We start from the raw sequence: 16,302 nt of genomic DNA on the forward strand, positions 1-16,302 counted from the left end.
TAGATACATTTGTGCCATTTAACATATTTAATTATTGTCATATCTAATTTCACTACTCATTTTGCCGGCAAGTTTGATTGTAGTAGTATACAAGTCATTATTCATGTTTAGGATGTAAACCCTGCTGCAAAAAGAATGCTGAAATATTTGTTTTGTTCTCTTGATTTGACTCGTCACAGTCAGCTTCAAGGACGTGGAAGCCTCTCACTCAGACAAAGCTGATGATGGTAACGACGATGATGACGTTGAGAATGGAGGTGAACAGTCGACTGCCCCCAAACCCGACACACCAGACAGCATGTTCATTTTCAAAAGCACAAATCCGTAAGTTGACATTTTTACATGATCCCACACGTTTAGATGTTGTACAGTATACTATGCATGACAAAACAGGACAAATATGTGACCCTGGAGCACAAAACCAGTCTTAAGTCGCTGGGGTATATTTGTAGCAATAGCCATCAATACACTGTATGGGTCAAAATTATTGATTTTCTTTTATGCCAAAAATCATTAGGATATTAAGTAAAGATCATGTTCCATGAATAGATACAATATGTAATGCAGGTAGACATATATAGAATTTTACATATAGGTATAAAATACAAAAAAATTCTATGTACTCCATATTCTGTATAATAGTATATTATGCCATTTTACACAGATGATCGACCAGGGCCTCATTCTTCACGATGGATCATATTTCCGTGACTTGTGGAACATTCTAGACTTTATTGTGGTGGTTGGTGCTCTAATTGCCTTTGCATTGACGTAAGTATTTCAAATTAGAGCCATCTTCCTTGTGTGACATCAAGTCAGATTTTTGATTATATAGAATGTATCTGGACTCATTCTACTTTATAGACATCTGACAACAACTCCAGGCTCAAGACCTCGGATAACTTTCAACATAGGCTCATTGTAAAAACATGCCTCTGTCAATATTTTTGCAAAACTCCAAAAACCTATACCTATACATACAATTCACTGCAATTTCCAGGTGAAATGAAATGTAAACGCAGCAAAACACTAACAAATTTTGTTCCTGTTCATTCAAATTATGATTACAGGGGCAGATTAATAAAGACTTATTTGCATGCAGTTCCTTGCACAATACTATGCTATGACCTTAAAACACTTTCACGATAGTGCACGAATTGTAAACTAATACATTTTGATGTTTGCATCACAGATGTTTGGCTTTTCTGATGTAGTAAACTTGTTCTGTCGCTTACCTTGTACAGCATTGCACTTGCAATGTGGAGCGCTCGGGTGAAGATAAAAGAGCTCAAATGCTAGTAGAAACAAGATAAAATGGCAAATGTGTTTTTACCTCAAGTTTGCTTTTGTCAACACTAGCGTTGGGGTTTCGGGTCGGATTTAGTGTGGGTGTGTTACTTTTTAGTATCACATTTCATTTCCAAACTGTCGCGATACCTTAATATGTTTCATAAAAAAATCGGAAAATGCTTTTTTGACACCACTCACTTGTGAAACATGAAAGAAGCAACATAATATATACATATTAGCAGAAATGTCACAACAGGCATGTTTTTTCCAGTGAACCTGGGTTGATAACTGTATAATCTAATCTTACTGTGACCCATTGGTCAAATGTGTCTACAATGTATATATATATTTGTATATGTGTGTACAATTTTTACAGATATAATATAATAAATGTAATTTATATGAACCATTAATCACATCAACATAAACAAATAGTACAGAAGCATATCATCCTCAATTACATCAGTAACTCAAACAGCAATGCCAAGGTCATGTTTTTGATTCCCAGGAAATGCATGAACTAAAAAAAATTATCCTTTTTAACGTAAAGTGGAAAGGCTTTGGATAAAGGGCTTTGCCACATGCATAAATGCAAATACAACCTGGGGTTTGATTATGATCCATTGTGGAGTTCGTACAAAGCCAAATCCAGAGCACAATGTGTGCAAAATACAAGACTGCTTGGTTTCAACTAACTGGTACAGAAACATACCAAATAACTAGGTCAAGATAAAAGCATGGGTCAGAATTAAAGCAAGTGAAGGAGTCTGTAATGCAGTATGAGAAGTGGCTTTTCATTCCCCTCCTTAAATCTGCATCTATGAGTGTGAGAACATATAATACTGTATATACGTACTGTAATACTGTTCCTGTGGTAACATTAGGACCTCTGGTAAAAATCCTAAATTCCCTCCATGGGAATGATTATTCTACTGTATAATACACTATCCCTCAATTAAAAACTACATATGTCAATCTTTATAGGCATTCACTGGGGGAGGGTGTAGAGTCAGACAATAAGGGTTGATCAGTGGCTAATTTAATAGATATAGGTAAGTAGGTGAACTTCTATAATTGGATAGTAATTGTGAGTTGAATATGGTTAATTAGTAGTTTTATTCTCAGTGGATAACCAGACCATTACTTTCCTGGCTAAAAGTCGACCAAAGGAAAGAAGTAGCTGCTATGCTAGGGAACTTGTAAATTGGAAGAAAGGATCATGAATAATTAGTACATGCACACTTTAGTGCAAAAACTGATCCCAAAACAGCCCAAATTTTGCCCACCCGCCCAAAACAATTTTGACCCGGAAATTCAAATTCAAAACCGCCCTATCTGGCAACACTGCCATCAACATTGTCATAATCTCTTAACAGCATCAAAGTCTTTATTTTTACTTGAGCCTGCCTATTCTTAAGGTACAATCACAAAAGCTGCATTGTCTATCATTAATAATGTAGCGATGTACGAAGCAATGCTCACACAGAAGTCACTTTCAAACCAAGCAGTTTTCTGTTGGTCAAATTGGCGAATCCGATAATTAGATGAAGTACATGCACACTTTAGTGCAAAAACTGATCCCAAAACAGCCCAAATTTTGTCCACCCGCCCAAAACAATTTTGACCCGGACATTCAAATTCAAAACCGCCCTATCTGGCAACACTGCCATCAACATTGTCATAATCTCTTAACAGCATCAAAGTCTTTATTTTTACTTGAGCCTGCCTATTCTTAAGGTACAATCACAAAAGCTGCATTGTCTATCATTAATAATGTAGCGATGTACGAAGCAACGCTCACACAGAAGTCACTTTCAAACCAAGCAGTTTTCTGTTGGTCAAATTGGCGAATCCGCGTTACCAACTTGACGAAACAATGTTAAAGGGATAGTTCACCCAAAAATGGAAATCCTGTCATCATCAAGGTATAGCCATTGAATTCCACAGTAAGTCAACGAGGTTTGGAACAACTTGAGGGTGAGTAAATGATGGCATAATTTTCATTCTTTGGGTGAACTATCCCTTTAAATGTGATCGCACCTTTAGGCTCCTGTTGACAGAACTAGACTGATGTGAATAGTAAGTAATGTCCTGCATGTGGATGAGTTATTCGACAGACTGGGAAGGATGGAGTCCAGAGAATCACATTTTCTAACTTGTTTAGAATATTTAGGCTAAACAGGTATAACAGGTCATCATTTAATACCCACTGCTATGCAAAAAGAATATAGTACATGCATGACAAGTGAAGCAAACTCTTCATTCTTTATGTACGGCGCTTCATCGGTGGAAAGAAGCTGATGGCGACTGAACTAGTGGAGGTGGTGTGTTGTGAGATTTGGCTATACGTGATATCGACACAAAATGCAGTATATGGATTTCATTTTCTTTCTTAATAGCAGGCCAAATCCTGTTCTATTTTTAAAGCATATTGCGGGCTGATTCAGAACAGGCTATGTGCCCGTGGGCTGGACTTTGGACACCCCTCATTTAAGTTATATAAGTTATACTCTTGAATGCTTGTTGCTTGCTAATATATTCTAAAGCTGAGATGGAAGTCGCACATATATAGTTAGAATATAGTGTAGTTTGGAAGAATATATACATATGATCTTAAACATACATTAAAATAGCTTCAGTTATTAAAAAATGATGGTGTCCTAAATTTAATAGTCTATTTGGGAAACCCTTGAGAGAAGCCCTAAAATCATGCAGTACAAGTCTTATTAATGAAAGCTGCCAAGCATTAGACATATGTACAGAAATGTTTATTACCAGATAATAAGATAATGCTCACAATTTATCAAAATGTTATGGCTCATTTTTTTATATATATCCTGATCGTTCCACTTGAAAGAATAAGCATGTTTGTGTTATTCAAGGAAGTATTTCTATAAAAGGATATTCCATATGTTCATAAATATGCTCTGGCTCGTTATTTAATGGCTTTACACACACTTGAGATGTTCATGTGTTCTTTCTCTTTTAATGCTTCTCTGTTGTTGTTTGGATTGTGTCTCTCTGGCTGCCAGGAATTTAATGGGGTAACAGCAGACGCTTCTCATTTGTCACATTGCCTGTCCATTTTAATATGAATTGTCACCGATCATTTATTTACTGTATGTGTGTTAATATTGTGATGTCTGATCCATGTTTGCATTTACTAATTTAAAATGTTCACTCATTTTCTAACTATTTCAGCCATGCATAGACATTCTTGGGTTATATATTAGGACCATCAACTGAACTTGTTAATTTAGTGTGATTCAATATTTAAATATGCAATTAATCATGCCTTTTCTGCTCATAAGTACCATGAGAAATTGTCCTACCATCAGTGCAGTTCAAGCTTGAAAAGCCACCTTCATGTTTTGTTCATGTGAATTGCTTTGAATATTCAAACATTATAAATATTTTTCTTCATTGCTTAGTCATTGAATGACAGGTTTAAAAATATAATAAAATATACTGTAATGCATGTAAAGAACATTATTAGTCTTTTTTGCGAGCATGAAAAGTTAGGCCTTGGGTTCTACCGGCATTATAAAGCATTTAAGATTTAGAAAATGCTATGCTGTAGTTAATTTGTAGTACTTAGGTTTTTATTTTATATGTTGCTGATATGTCAGTCAGCTTATACTGGCGTCTAGCAGCAAAGATGCAGAATCATGCAAAACTTTCAGTTACCAATTAAAGTAAGCAATTCACAGCAAGCAAATATTACTTTTTTATAAGCGAAAGCATTCATTTACAAGATAAAGTGAGTAGTATTAAGCTAGTCATGTGATTTCCCGCATGTAAGCTGCTCATTGAAGAATAAAACCTTTGTTTTTAATTTGGGGGGCTTATATGTGATTAATTGCAATTATTTTGATTAATTCAATATAAATATTTAAGTTATTGACAGCTTTTTTCCCCCCCAAAATATATATTTTCTAAAATATAATATGTTTTGTTATTCACAGAAACAACAAAGGCCGAGATATTAAGACCATTAAGTCCTTACGGGTTCTCAGAGTTCTCCGTCCCCTCAAGACCATAAAAAGACTCCCAAAGCTCAAGGTATCTGCTCTTTCATACTTTATATACTTTACATTCACAAACAGAACCAGAAAGCACAATCCAGCTCTCTGCTCACTTATACACTTTTTACCACTTCTTTGTGACTATGCCTGCTTTGAATATTAAGAAAAAAGATAAACTGAGGATCTTAAGCACTTTTTCAGTCCACATGTGACTTGACTGCAAGTTACAAATAAATTCTTCCAAAAGAGTAAAACTCAATACAATTGCTCTGTATCCAAATGAATTGCATGTATTGAGTTTTACTCTTTTTGGAAAAATAGTTTTGAATATTCAAACATCATAAATATTTCTTTCATTGCATAGTCATTGAGTAACAGGTTTTAAAAGTTAGTAAAACATATACTAGTGCATGTAGAGGACATCATATGTCATTTTTGTGAGTCTAAAAAAATAAGCCTTGGGTTCCTCCTGCACTAAATCACATTTAATATATTTAAAAAAAAAATGCTATTCTGTAATTTTTTTATTTTTTAAGTCTGTTTATTCTGCCATCTACTTTTGCTGTGGTGATAAGCTAATGTATCATATACTGTGTGTGTGTGTGTGTGTGTGTGTGTGTGTACCTGGTATTTATCACGTTATGGGGACCAAATGTCCCCACAAGGATAGTAATACTAGTAAATTTTGACCTTGTGGGGACATTTTTGAGGTCCCCATGAGGAAACAAGCTTATAAATAAAACAGAATGAGTTTTTTTGAGAAAGTAAAAATGCACAAAGTTTCCTGTAAGGGGTAGGTTTAGGGGTAGGGTTGGTGTAGGGCAATAGCACATACAGTTTGTACAGTATAAAAACCATTACGCCTATGGAATGTCCCCATAAAACATGGAAACACAACATGTGTGTGTGTGTGTGTGTGTGTTTAATGTTGTGTATTTCATACACAGAAACTCTAGTCAAGAAATATCTTATTCCAAGATAATTTCTTTGAAACAGTCTCACGAAAACACACACAATTTAACGAATGAATTAATAAATTAGGAGACTCTGCTGTCCAAATATGAGTAATTCCTCTGTGAATAATTAAAAGTAGGCTAAATATAACTTGCAGTACTTGACATTTTTCATTTTAAATCAATATGCAGTCATATACAGAGCCAGAATTATGAGAATTATCATCACACCATTTAACTAAACCATAATTGAATTAGAGATGGGAGATCATGAGAGATCTTTGGGGGGAAGAAATGACAAAGAAATCTGAAGTTACCAGCCTTGTGCACTTCAGTTGAGAAAACATAACTATTTTACAAGGCGGTGATTTTTGTATGAATTTGATTTGTATGGAAACATACAATTTTTAAATAAAAATATAAGCATGAAGGTCCACCCTATACTTCAACCCATAAACCTAACTGTTAGTGAAGCATAAGCAGATCGTATGAAAAAAGAAAGAATAAAAAACTCATCTAAAGCATTTTTTTTTCTGTCAGCTTTCAGTTTCCTGTCATTGTAGAGCAAAGTCACATGGGTTTGACTTGATATCATTACCATAGCAACCAACATGCCAGAAAATGACTGTACTGCCTGAAAAAAAACCCCACAAACATTTGATTTGATCACTTGCAAATAAAAGTGCATGCAATGCAGGCAACTACTAATTGAATGACTACAAATAAATTCAAGGCTTTAGGTAAAATTGTAATGTTGATTGTTTTAGACACTATACTGTACTGGAATGCATCATTCTGTAAACTCCAAAAACATGCATATGAAACTCATCTCATTTGCTTTGCTGGCTAAAGACCTGTTTAGGAAGGGATATGCGATATGATGATTATTTCTGTTGTCCTGCAGGCTGTGTTTGATTGCGTGGTCACATCCCTGAAGAACGTCTTCAACATCCTCATCGTCTACAAGCTCTTCATGTTCATCTTTGCTGTCATTGCAGTGCAGCTCTTCAAGGGAAAGTTCTTCTACTGTACCGACGGATCGATGGGCACGCAAAAAGAATGCCAGTAAGTGCAACCATATGCTTTATACTGTATATAGCCTACTGTATTTCTGAGTGTAGGATCAGAGGTGGGTAGTAATAAATTACATTTAACCCGTTTCATTTACTTGAGTAGATTTTTGGAATATTTGTACTTTTAAGAGTAGTAATGGTGGGTATTTTTACTTTAACTCAATGAAACATTTTACTTTTACTTTGTTGAGCAATGTTGCTCTCGTTACTTTATTTTAATACAATACGAAATGTGTAGTTTATTCAATGTGTGCTGAATTTTTTTCTGGGGCATGAGTGATGCCCCAATCATGGGTCAGTGTCTAATAATCCAAATGTAGCTGTATAGATTGCTATACAAAGCACAGGACATGCAATGATTTTGGGGCAACAGATGAAATGCCCCCTTTAAAGGGTTAGTTCACCCAAAAATGAAAATTAGGCTGCGTTTTACTCACTCCCGAGGCATCCTAGGTGTATATGACTTTCTTCTTTCAGACGAATCCAGTCGGAGTTATATTAAAAATTGTCTTTGATCTTTCAGGCTGTTTAATGCCACTCAGCGGGTGTTGCATGCATCAGTCCAAAAGAAGTTAAAGACCTGTAAATGCGAAAAAGCCGTTTCCATTGCAGTTTTGCGAATTATTCCTTTTTCGCATTGCCTGAAAAACCACCTCATGCTAGCGTAAAAACTTTTTTGCGATATATGGGAGTTTTTGCGAAATAGACGCGTTTCAATTAAGTGTATTTTCAATACGCAATTTCAATTTGCGCAATTTGAAGGGTAATGGAAACGCGCCTAGAGTCTCCTCTGTGTTTGTTGCAAAGATAACTAATTATGCTAATAATATAATCATTTAAACCAATTAAATATGATCTGTCTCGATAATAGCATGTTATTGTTAGATATATGATATGAAGTAACTAGTAACTCGCTACTTGAGTAGTTTTTTCATTGGTTGCTTTTTTACTCCTTTATTTTAAGATTCTTACTTTTTTAAGACCTTTTTTTTCACGTTTGCATTTACTAATGTAACATTTTCACTAATTTTCTCACTGTTTCAGCCATGCATAGACATTCTTAGGTTATGTTTCAAGGCTGTCAATTGAACTTGTTAATTTAGCGGGATTCATTATTCAAATTTAAATTCCGTAATAATTAATGTTTCAGTGCAGTTCAAGCTTGAAGAGCCACCTACATGTTTTGTTCATGTGAATCATGTGAAATGCTTTGAATATCAAAAGTTCAGGAACCCTGGTAAAACTGTACAAAGATTAGTATACTTTCATGAATGCTTTGTTAGTTTGTTTGCCATGGTTTGAATTGTTTTGTGTTGTGTAGAGGCTACTACATTGACTATGGGAGGGACAGGAAGGAGGTGAAGAAGCGTGAGTGGAGGAGACACGAGTTCCACTATGATAATGTCCTCTGGGCTCTTCTGACGCTCTTCACTGTGTCCACAGGAGAGGGCTGGCCACAGTATGTCCATTCATTTCTATACTGCACCAGACTGTTGTATATTTGATTACTGTACATTTTAAAATTAGTACCTCTGTTTTACTTGCTATTAGGCTGAAATTGCTTGATGATTTAGAGGCACTCCATAAACATGTTAATATATCAGGTCACGCTCACCAGTGGCTTTGTGAAGTAGGGTTACAGAGCGCAACAGTCAGGTTCTGCAAGTAAACATGGCATTACTTTTCTACATAGGGAAATTTTATTTTAACGATAACGTCTAAACTTTAAAATACAGACCTACTGTGAGCTTGGAGGTTGTTAATCGATGGTATATGCTTTTGTTGAAGCTGTCAGTTCGCATTATTTCACGAACTGTGTTTGACAGCGGAATCCCTGGTGAAAAACTACATTACCCATGATGCTGTAAAGAAAATTCCACCAATCAGAGAGTCGCAGCCAGCAAATAGCACCAAACAAGATATTTAGCTCCGCCCACTCCCATGAAGCACTGCAAATGATGTAATCGAGTCAGTCTCACTATGCTCTCAAAAACCTTAAATATTTCAATATATATATATGCATATTTTGAAATAAACTTAAAATATATTGTTTATATATATATATATATATATATATATATACAATCAACAACTTTAAATGGATTGTTTTATATTTCTCCATTGCTTTTAAATAGATTATGTCATTCACAGTGTTTCATGAGATTGTAGTTCTTTCTATGATTAAAGACATTAATTACACAGTCTGATATCTTTGTCTTTTTGTCAGATTTTGCTTCAAATCAAAGTTTGAAATGTTGTGATTCTTCTCGTAGCTGGTTGGTTTGATTCATGGCTTATAACTCTTTAACCAAATCTCTATGGGAAAACTGAATTGGAAAAATACTTCCAGAACCAGCGGCATTGAAAAAATGGAACGGCACTAATGCACTCTATACAAAGACCTAGATGTTTCTTACTGTATGTTACGGTGCACTTGGCAGCATGTGATCTTCAGTCAGCTCCGAAGATTGTTCTGAGATCTGAGAAGGATAGAGACTTTCAGAGTCTCGTCAGTGCTGAGCTTTTCATGGCAGGCTATTCTGCTGCCTTCCCAAGTATTTGTAGCACATCTGCCAAGGAAATGTGTGTCAGTGTAGATTTAGCTCTCTACGTTTTGGTGTCAGACAGGTTGCCTAAACCTCCTCTGGAGAATGGGGATGTGGAGGTGAATACTTTTGAACATTTTTTGTTTGCTAATGGACTGAAGTTCATGTAGAAAATGCCTTTCCCTGTGCATAAGTGGCTGTTTGGTGAACAGAATAAAATAACCATGTTTAAATTAGACAGTTCTCATTCATTTTAAATAAATTAATATGTTAACAAGGTTTTAGTGCTCATTAAACTATCTAACATCAGTGGACTGAATGCCATCAGAATGAAGCACTGGGCTTTGATTCCGGAAAAATGCAGTCAAATTACCAGACAGCCTTCTGTGGAAATGCAAATCGGATCCAGAATGCCAGAAATGTTGGCAAATGTCAAACACGAAAGAGCTGGGCGAGCACAATAGATGTCACATTGTGAAAGCTTTTGGCAGTGTAAATGAACAAAATCACTCAACAGTTACCGGAACCTTTCCAGAAATTTTCTGAAACCTTGAAACATACAAGAACTGAGCAAAAGTCTTATGCACATTAGATGTGACATAAAAAAAACATTTGTTTTAAGACAGTTATTCATGTTTTGCTTTAGTGTGCCAGTGTTTCTTCTTCTTCTTTTGCAAATATTGTTATAATCCAGTGAAATGTTCGTATGAACAAGGAATCCCACAACAGATGGTGTGGCCCACGCAGAGATCTGATCTCACCATCTTCAAGTCAGTCTGGGGTTCATCCATAGAAGAACTGTGGCACCTTCTCCAAGATGCCTGGCACAAACTACCTTAAAAACTGTGTGCAAGCAAACCCTGGAAAAAGCTGAGGAAGGAAGAGCAAACCCCAGTGGACTGAAGAAGCAGTTTACTTTTACACCCATATTAAAATTCCAGACTTTTAAAGAAATAGAAATGCAACCGAAGGTCTTTTTCTTTCTACTTTCTAATCGAACTTTATACTCAGTCAGAATTGGGATGTGGGTAATAGAGAACTGTAGTTCTCAGGCAAGCTAATATATTGTTATAGGCACTGTTATTTAAATGATTTTATTCCATTGTTTGATTTATGAAGGAGATTCAGAGAGCTCAGAAAGATTAACCTCCACATAAAACATTTCTTCAAGGTCATGCAGTTATGAAAGCCGTGATGCTGCTAATTGCATCGTCTGGATAACTGCTGAATAATCTCATGAAATCTTTACGTGTTCGGAAGGTCCCACCTTTGAGCGGATTTCATGACAGATCTTATCTTGTTACAACCATTTTCTCCAATTTTGGTAATTATTGGCAGATTTTTAAAAACGTGCAAATTGGTCCCCTATAAGCAGCCAGCCAACTTGTTTTCAGATTTGAAGGGTTGCCTGAAGAGTTCACAATTTACTTCTGGAGTACAGTCATCAGTTTAGAAAACATCAGTTTAGACCCAGAATTGGCGAGCCACCTCTGTTTGTTATGGTTCTTATGTTACAGTGTTACTGCTGAGACTAATGTTGAGTTGGGATCCATGTGGAGAGATGCTTGTTTAAGAGTTGATGCCAAGAATCAGTGGTTGAAAAGGCAGGAAAAATAATCTGGACTGTCATTGAATTGAGTGTGGGTTGAGTAGCATATCTGTGAAGAAGCAGGAAGAGATTTCATGCTGCAGATTTTAAATACTGAAAATGGACCCTTTTCACAGACTGTGATGATGCTTTTCCATAGTAATTAACAATATAGATTTAGCAATTAAAAAATGTAATGTACATTTGTAACACTATACTCTGAGTTATATTACCTTGGCATTCGTTTACAGAAAGAGTGTGACCATTGCTGATGGCAAATTTGACATCTTTCTCTCTTCTGACATAATCAATCTCTCTATATTATCATAGAAATACATAGAAATGTTTCTGGCTACCACTATAGAAATGTACCCAAACTATGACGACTTCCCCTTCTGAGAACCCCAAAAACGTCCATAGGTTTGTTTAATGAGAATAGAGCCATGTTTTAAGAAAACAAACAACTTTTTGAGTCTATGTAGCTGTAAATAAATGGTAAAAGATGACTTTAATTATTTGCTGAGTTCATTGGATGTATTCATTATGCCTTTCTACAGAGTTCTCCAACACTCGGTGGATGTGACTGAAGAAGACCACGGCCCAAGCAGAGGAAACCGAATGGAGATGTCCATTTTCTATGTCATATACTTTGTGGTTTTCCCCTTCTTTTTTGTCAACATCTTTGTTGCTCTCATCATCATCACATTCCAGGAGCAGGGAGACAAAATGATGGAGGAGTGCAACTTGGAGAAAAATGAGGTGAATATGCATTTACGACTCCAGTATCCAGTATACTGGATTACACATCAAGCTTTTTCATATTTTTCCACATAGCTAGGTTTTATATTAACATCATTTAGTGATATTAACGCCATTATTATGAATAAGAGTCTGATCTAAGCATGAATAAATAATAAAGGTTTCTAATCAGCAGTACTAACCTGCATGTTCCTTCGCTGCTTTCTTATCTCACTCTTCCAGCGGGCATGCATTGACTTTGTAATCAGTGCAAAACCCCTAACGAGATACATGCCTCAGAACAGACAGACCCTCCAGTACCGATTGTGGCACTTTGTGGTGTCGCCGTCATTCGAGTACACGGTTCTAGTCATGATTGCACTCAACACAGTAGTGCTCATGATGAAGGTATAACTTTCAACATACAATATTCCAGCTTGGAATGCATTCTGTCAATTTGTAAAACGTGAAGCTATATATTTGGTCTTGGTTTACATGGTCTCCATCTTTAGCTGAAATAGCTTAAATGAGATCTTTTGAGGTGCATGCAGCATTTGTGATTTATAATCGTAATGCTTTTCAGTACCACTCGGCTCCAGCTGCCTACGACATCGTCCTGAAGCACCTCAACACAGCGTTCACTGTGCTCTTCTCCCTGGAATGCATCTTAAAGATTTTCGCCTTTGGGTTCATTGTGAGTTTAATGACATCCCATTGATGTTAAAGGGATAGTTCACCCAAAAATGAAAAGTTGCTGTTAATTTACTCCTCCTCAGGCCATTCAAGATATAGGTGACTTTTTTTCTTCAGTAGAACGGTGAAGAATATTTTTAGCTGAAACTGTGCTCCTTGGTGATTCATAAAATGCAAGTCAAAGGCTACCATCACTTTGAGAGTAAAAAAAAACATATCAGGCAACACAAAATTAATACCTGGAAAGACTCCTGACGATATATTGAGGTCTTATGAAGTGAAAAGATCAGTCTGTGCAAGAAACTGAACATCATTTACAACATTATTATTACCTGTAATCCAGAGCCTCAGGCAAACGAGGAAATCCGATTCTTTTCTGCGAAGTGGTTCATTTGGACAGTTTGATTCAATTAACTGGTTCAAATAACTGATTCACCAGTTCGTTTATGTAATCACATAGTGATGTCACATATGCACAGTTATATTATTAAAACACCCAATAATGTTATGAAATGTGGATGTTTTACATGTCTAAAGCAAATAAAGTGAATAAACTAGTCTTAACTCACCTTTTTACATAAACATTGAGAAACCATAAAAACGTCCATTTTACTCATTCATTCAAGTGCTTTGTTCACGCATGCGCATATCAGTGGCTCATCAGTCTTCGGTCCAAGTTGAACTCAGTTCAGTGACTGTTGGAGGAACTGGAGCACTGAATCAGTTCATTCATCATGGGATCAGATACACAGCTATTTCGGCTCATTTCGAGTCGGAGTGACTGTCATGTGTCTGAAAGTGAGTTCTGATTGAGTAACTTATAGATCTGTGCTGCTCGAGCCACGAACTGATTCAGATGATTCAGTCCGATTTGATGAACTGGTTCATTAAAAAGAACCGGTTCAAAAGAATGATTCGTTCGTTAACTGGACATCGTTTGCCTCAAATTGCCTGAGGCTCTGGATTAGAGGTAATAATAATGTTGTAAACAATGTTCAGTTTCTTGCACAGACTGATTGTTTCGCTTCATAAGACCTCAATATATCGACAGGAGCCACGGGTATTAACTTTGTCTTGCCTGTATGTGCTTTTTTGACTCTCAAAGTGACGGTAGCCATTGACTTGCTTTTTATGAATAACCAAAGACCACAGTTTCAGCTAAAAATCTTCTTTACTGATCTGCTGAAGAAAAAAAACTCCATCTTGGATGGCTTGAGGGTGAGTAAATTAACAGCAAATTTTCTGTTCATTTTTGAGTGAACTATCCCTTTAATGAGTATCATTCAAAGAAGAAAACATTTTTAATGTACCTGAATGTATTTACTTGTTTAAAGTTTTCATTGTTGTCACACTGGTCTCATCTCACAGAACTACTTCCGTGATACATGGAACATCTTTGATTTCATCACTGTACTGGGCAGCATTACTGAAATTGTGGTAGATTTACAGGTAGGCATATTTCATATGCTGTGGTCTTGAGTATGAATCAGAAGTGTGTCTCAGTGTTGGGGATTCTGGACCACTTCAATTGTCTATCAAGTAATCTTTACTACAAGTAAACAGTTTCTTCGCTCTCTCTATTCTATATAGTCTGTGAACACCATCAATATGAGTTTCCTGAAGCTTTTCCGGGCAGCTAGACTTATTAAACTACTGAGACAAGGCTACACAATACGGATTCTGCTGTGGACATTTGTTCAGTCCTTCAAGGTAAAATTATATTTTTACTAAATGCACCACTGTTCTTCAGGGTTTGCGTGGTCATGAAAAAAAATAACTTTTAAAATTGTGATTTCCATGTCTAGAAAGGAAAAAGAAATTAGCAAAGTTTTTGTTACGAAAGAAAAAATAAATAAAATAAATAAATATATATATATATACTGTATATATAGTTATATATATGAGTTTTGCTCAGTTCTAAAAAATGTAATTAAATTAAAAAAATTAAAATAAAAAAAGGAAAGTTAAGGAAAGGCAAATAATAAATAAAGGAAAGATTTGTACAACATTCTTTTCACTCTTTTCTTGTTTCAGGCTCTTCCATATGTTTGCCTCCTAATTGCCATGCTTTTCTTCATTTATGCCATTATTGGCATGCAAGTAAGTTTTTTTTTCATATCATTACATATGGCAGTTATCAAAATGATGTAAACTTTATAATTTGATGGCATTTGCTGAATACTTCCCTAAACATCAGAATGTACTTGTATTTTGGCAGCTCTGTCTCTATAAATGATCAAATTTGTTTATTCATCTGTATTTGTGGGCTAGTGTGTGTTTAAGTGTTTTAAAGATTAGAGATGGTCCTAATCAACTTTTTCAGTGTTTCTTTTTTCCCAAAATCTTATGAGGGCACACATTTGCATCACATGTGCCAGAAATTTAGATGAATCAAATACCTGTTAGTCTGGCTTTTCAAGTAGCGATAAGAAATACTTTCTATAGTGTAGACAATATATTTGATTCTAAAAATCTGTCATCTCTTATTCTTTAGGTATTTGGAAATATTAAACTGAATGATGAAAGCCACATTAATCAACACAACAATTTCAAGACATTCTTTGGTGCCTTGATGCTGCTCTTTAGGTAAGATCACCAAAGAAAATAAATTTACTGTTATTTACTTTCATTATTTTTAGTTGAATTAGACCAGTATTCTTTCTTTTGTTTATAGTTAATGAAATATATAGTTTAGTGAAACGTATAGTTTGGCAAATATTGTGAAGCCCAAATATACGATACAAATTGTAAGGTTAAACATTATTTTTAGTTCAACCCAAAATGAAAATTATGTCATAATTTACTAATTCGTATGTTTCTAGAAGACTTCTTTTCTATACATACATATACATACATATACAGTGACACCAGCAGGTAAAGTTACAACGGGAGTCCGCGTCTCTCTTGCCTCCCCTGAGCCCATTGAGTTTTAACAGACCAATTAAAGCGTGCGGTGGGTTTGCTGGGGGGTAATTGAGAATGAATGGGGGAAAATCATGTGAGAGGAGGCAATGCCTCCATCGCGATATGATTGGATATGACTGGTTATGATCGGCTGTGATTGGTTCATGTGATAAATCCCTGAACACGTGATCTGTGTGAGTTTGTAGTGAGTAAATCAGCTTGGTGAAATGTAATGTAAATCTCTGTCTGTAACCTATATTTACTGAGCTTTGATGACTGATGATCCGAAAAATTCAAAAATAGTTAAAAGTTAACTATTAAAAAGAATAGATGAACATAAGTTCACAAATAAAATATATTGTTTAAATTGTTACGACCTTGAGTTATTATTTTGAAAGTAATGTAAACTGCTTTAAAAAAACACTAACATGATTAGATTCATACTTGACTAATAAATAGAATATTGATTACATTGTAAATGTACAAATATAT

The 16,302-nt window shown here is 35.5% G+C and overlaps 1 protein-coding gene across 1 annotated transcript in view; it reads left to right on the forward strand.

The window, feature by feature from the left end:
- LOC107708577 (voltage-dependent R-type calcium channel subunit alpha-1E-like) overlaps positions 1-16,302 on the forward strand; it is an 88,011-nt gene that overhangs the window by 58,042 nt on the left and 13,667 nt on the right. Inside the window, exons 21-33 of the mRNA XM_016512839.1 lie at positions 180-324; positions 643-771; positions 4,323-4,334; positions 5,256-5,352; positions 7,173-7,333; positions 8,663-8,800; positions 12,033-12,234; positions 12,457-12,621; positions 12,797-12,907; positions 14,275-14,355; positions 14,497-14,616; positions 14,941-15,006; positions 15,401-15,492. Coding sequence (XP_016368325.1) covers positions 180-324; positions 643-771; positions 4,323-4,334; positions 5,256-5,352; positions 7,173-7,333; positions 8,663-8,800; positions 12,033-12,234; positions 12,457-12,621; positions 12,797-12,907; positions 14,275-14,355; positions 14,497-14,616; positions 14,941-15,006; positions 15,401-15,492 — 1,519 coding nt within the window. The remainder of the gene's footprint in view (positions 1-179; positions 325-642; positions 772-4,322; positions 4,335-5,255; positions 5,353-7,172; positions 7,334-8,662; positions 8,801-12,032; positions 12,235-12,456; positions 12,622-12,796; positions 12,908-14,274; positions 14,356-14,496; positions 14,617-14,940; positions 15,007-15,400; positions 15,493-16,302) is intronic.

The sequence above is a fragment of the Sinocyclocheilus rhinocerous genome, unplaced genomic scaffold (assembly GCF_001515625.1).
Source record: "Sinocyclocheilus rhinocerous isolate Xijiao unplaced genomic scaffold, SAMN03320098_v1.1 scaffold25, whole genome shotgun sequence".
Lineage (NCBI taxonomy): Eukaryota > Metazoa > Chordata > Actinopteri > Cypriniformes > Cyprinidae > Sinocyclocheilus > Sinocyclocheilus rhinocerous.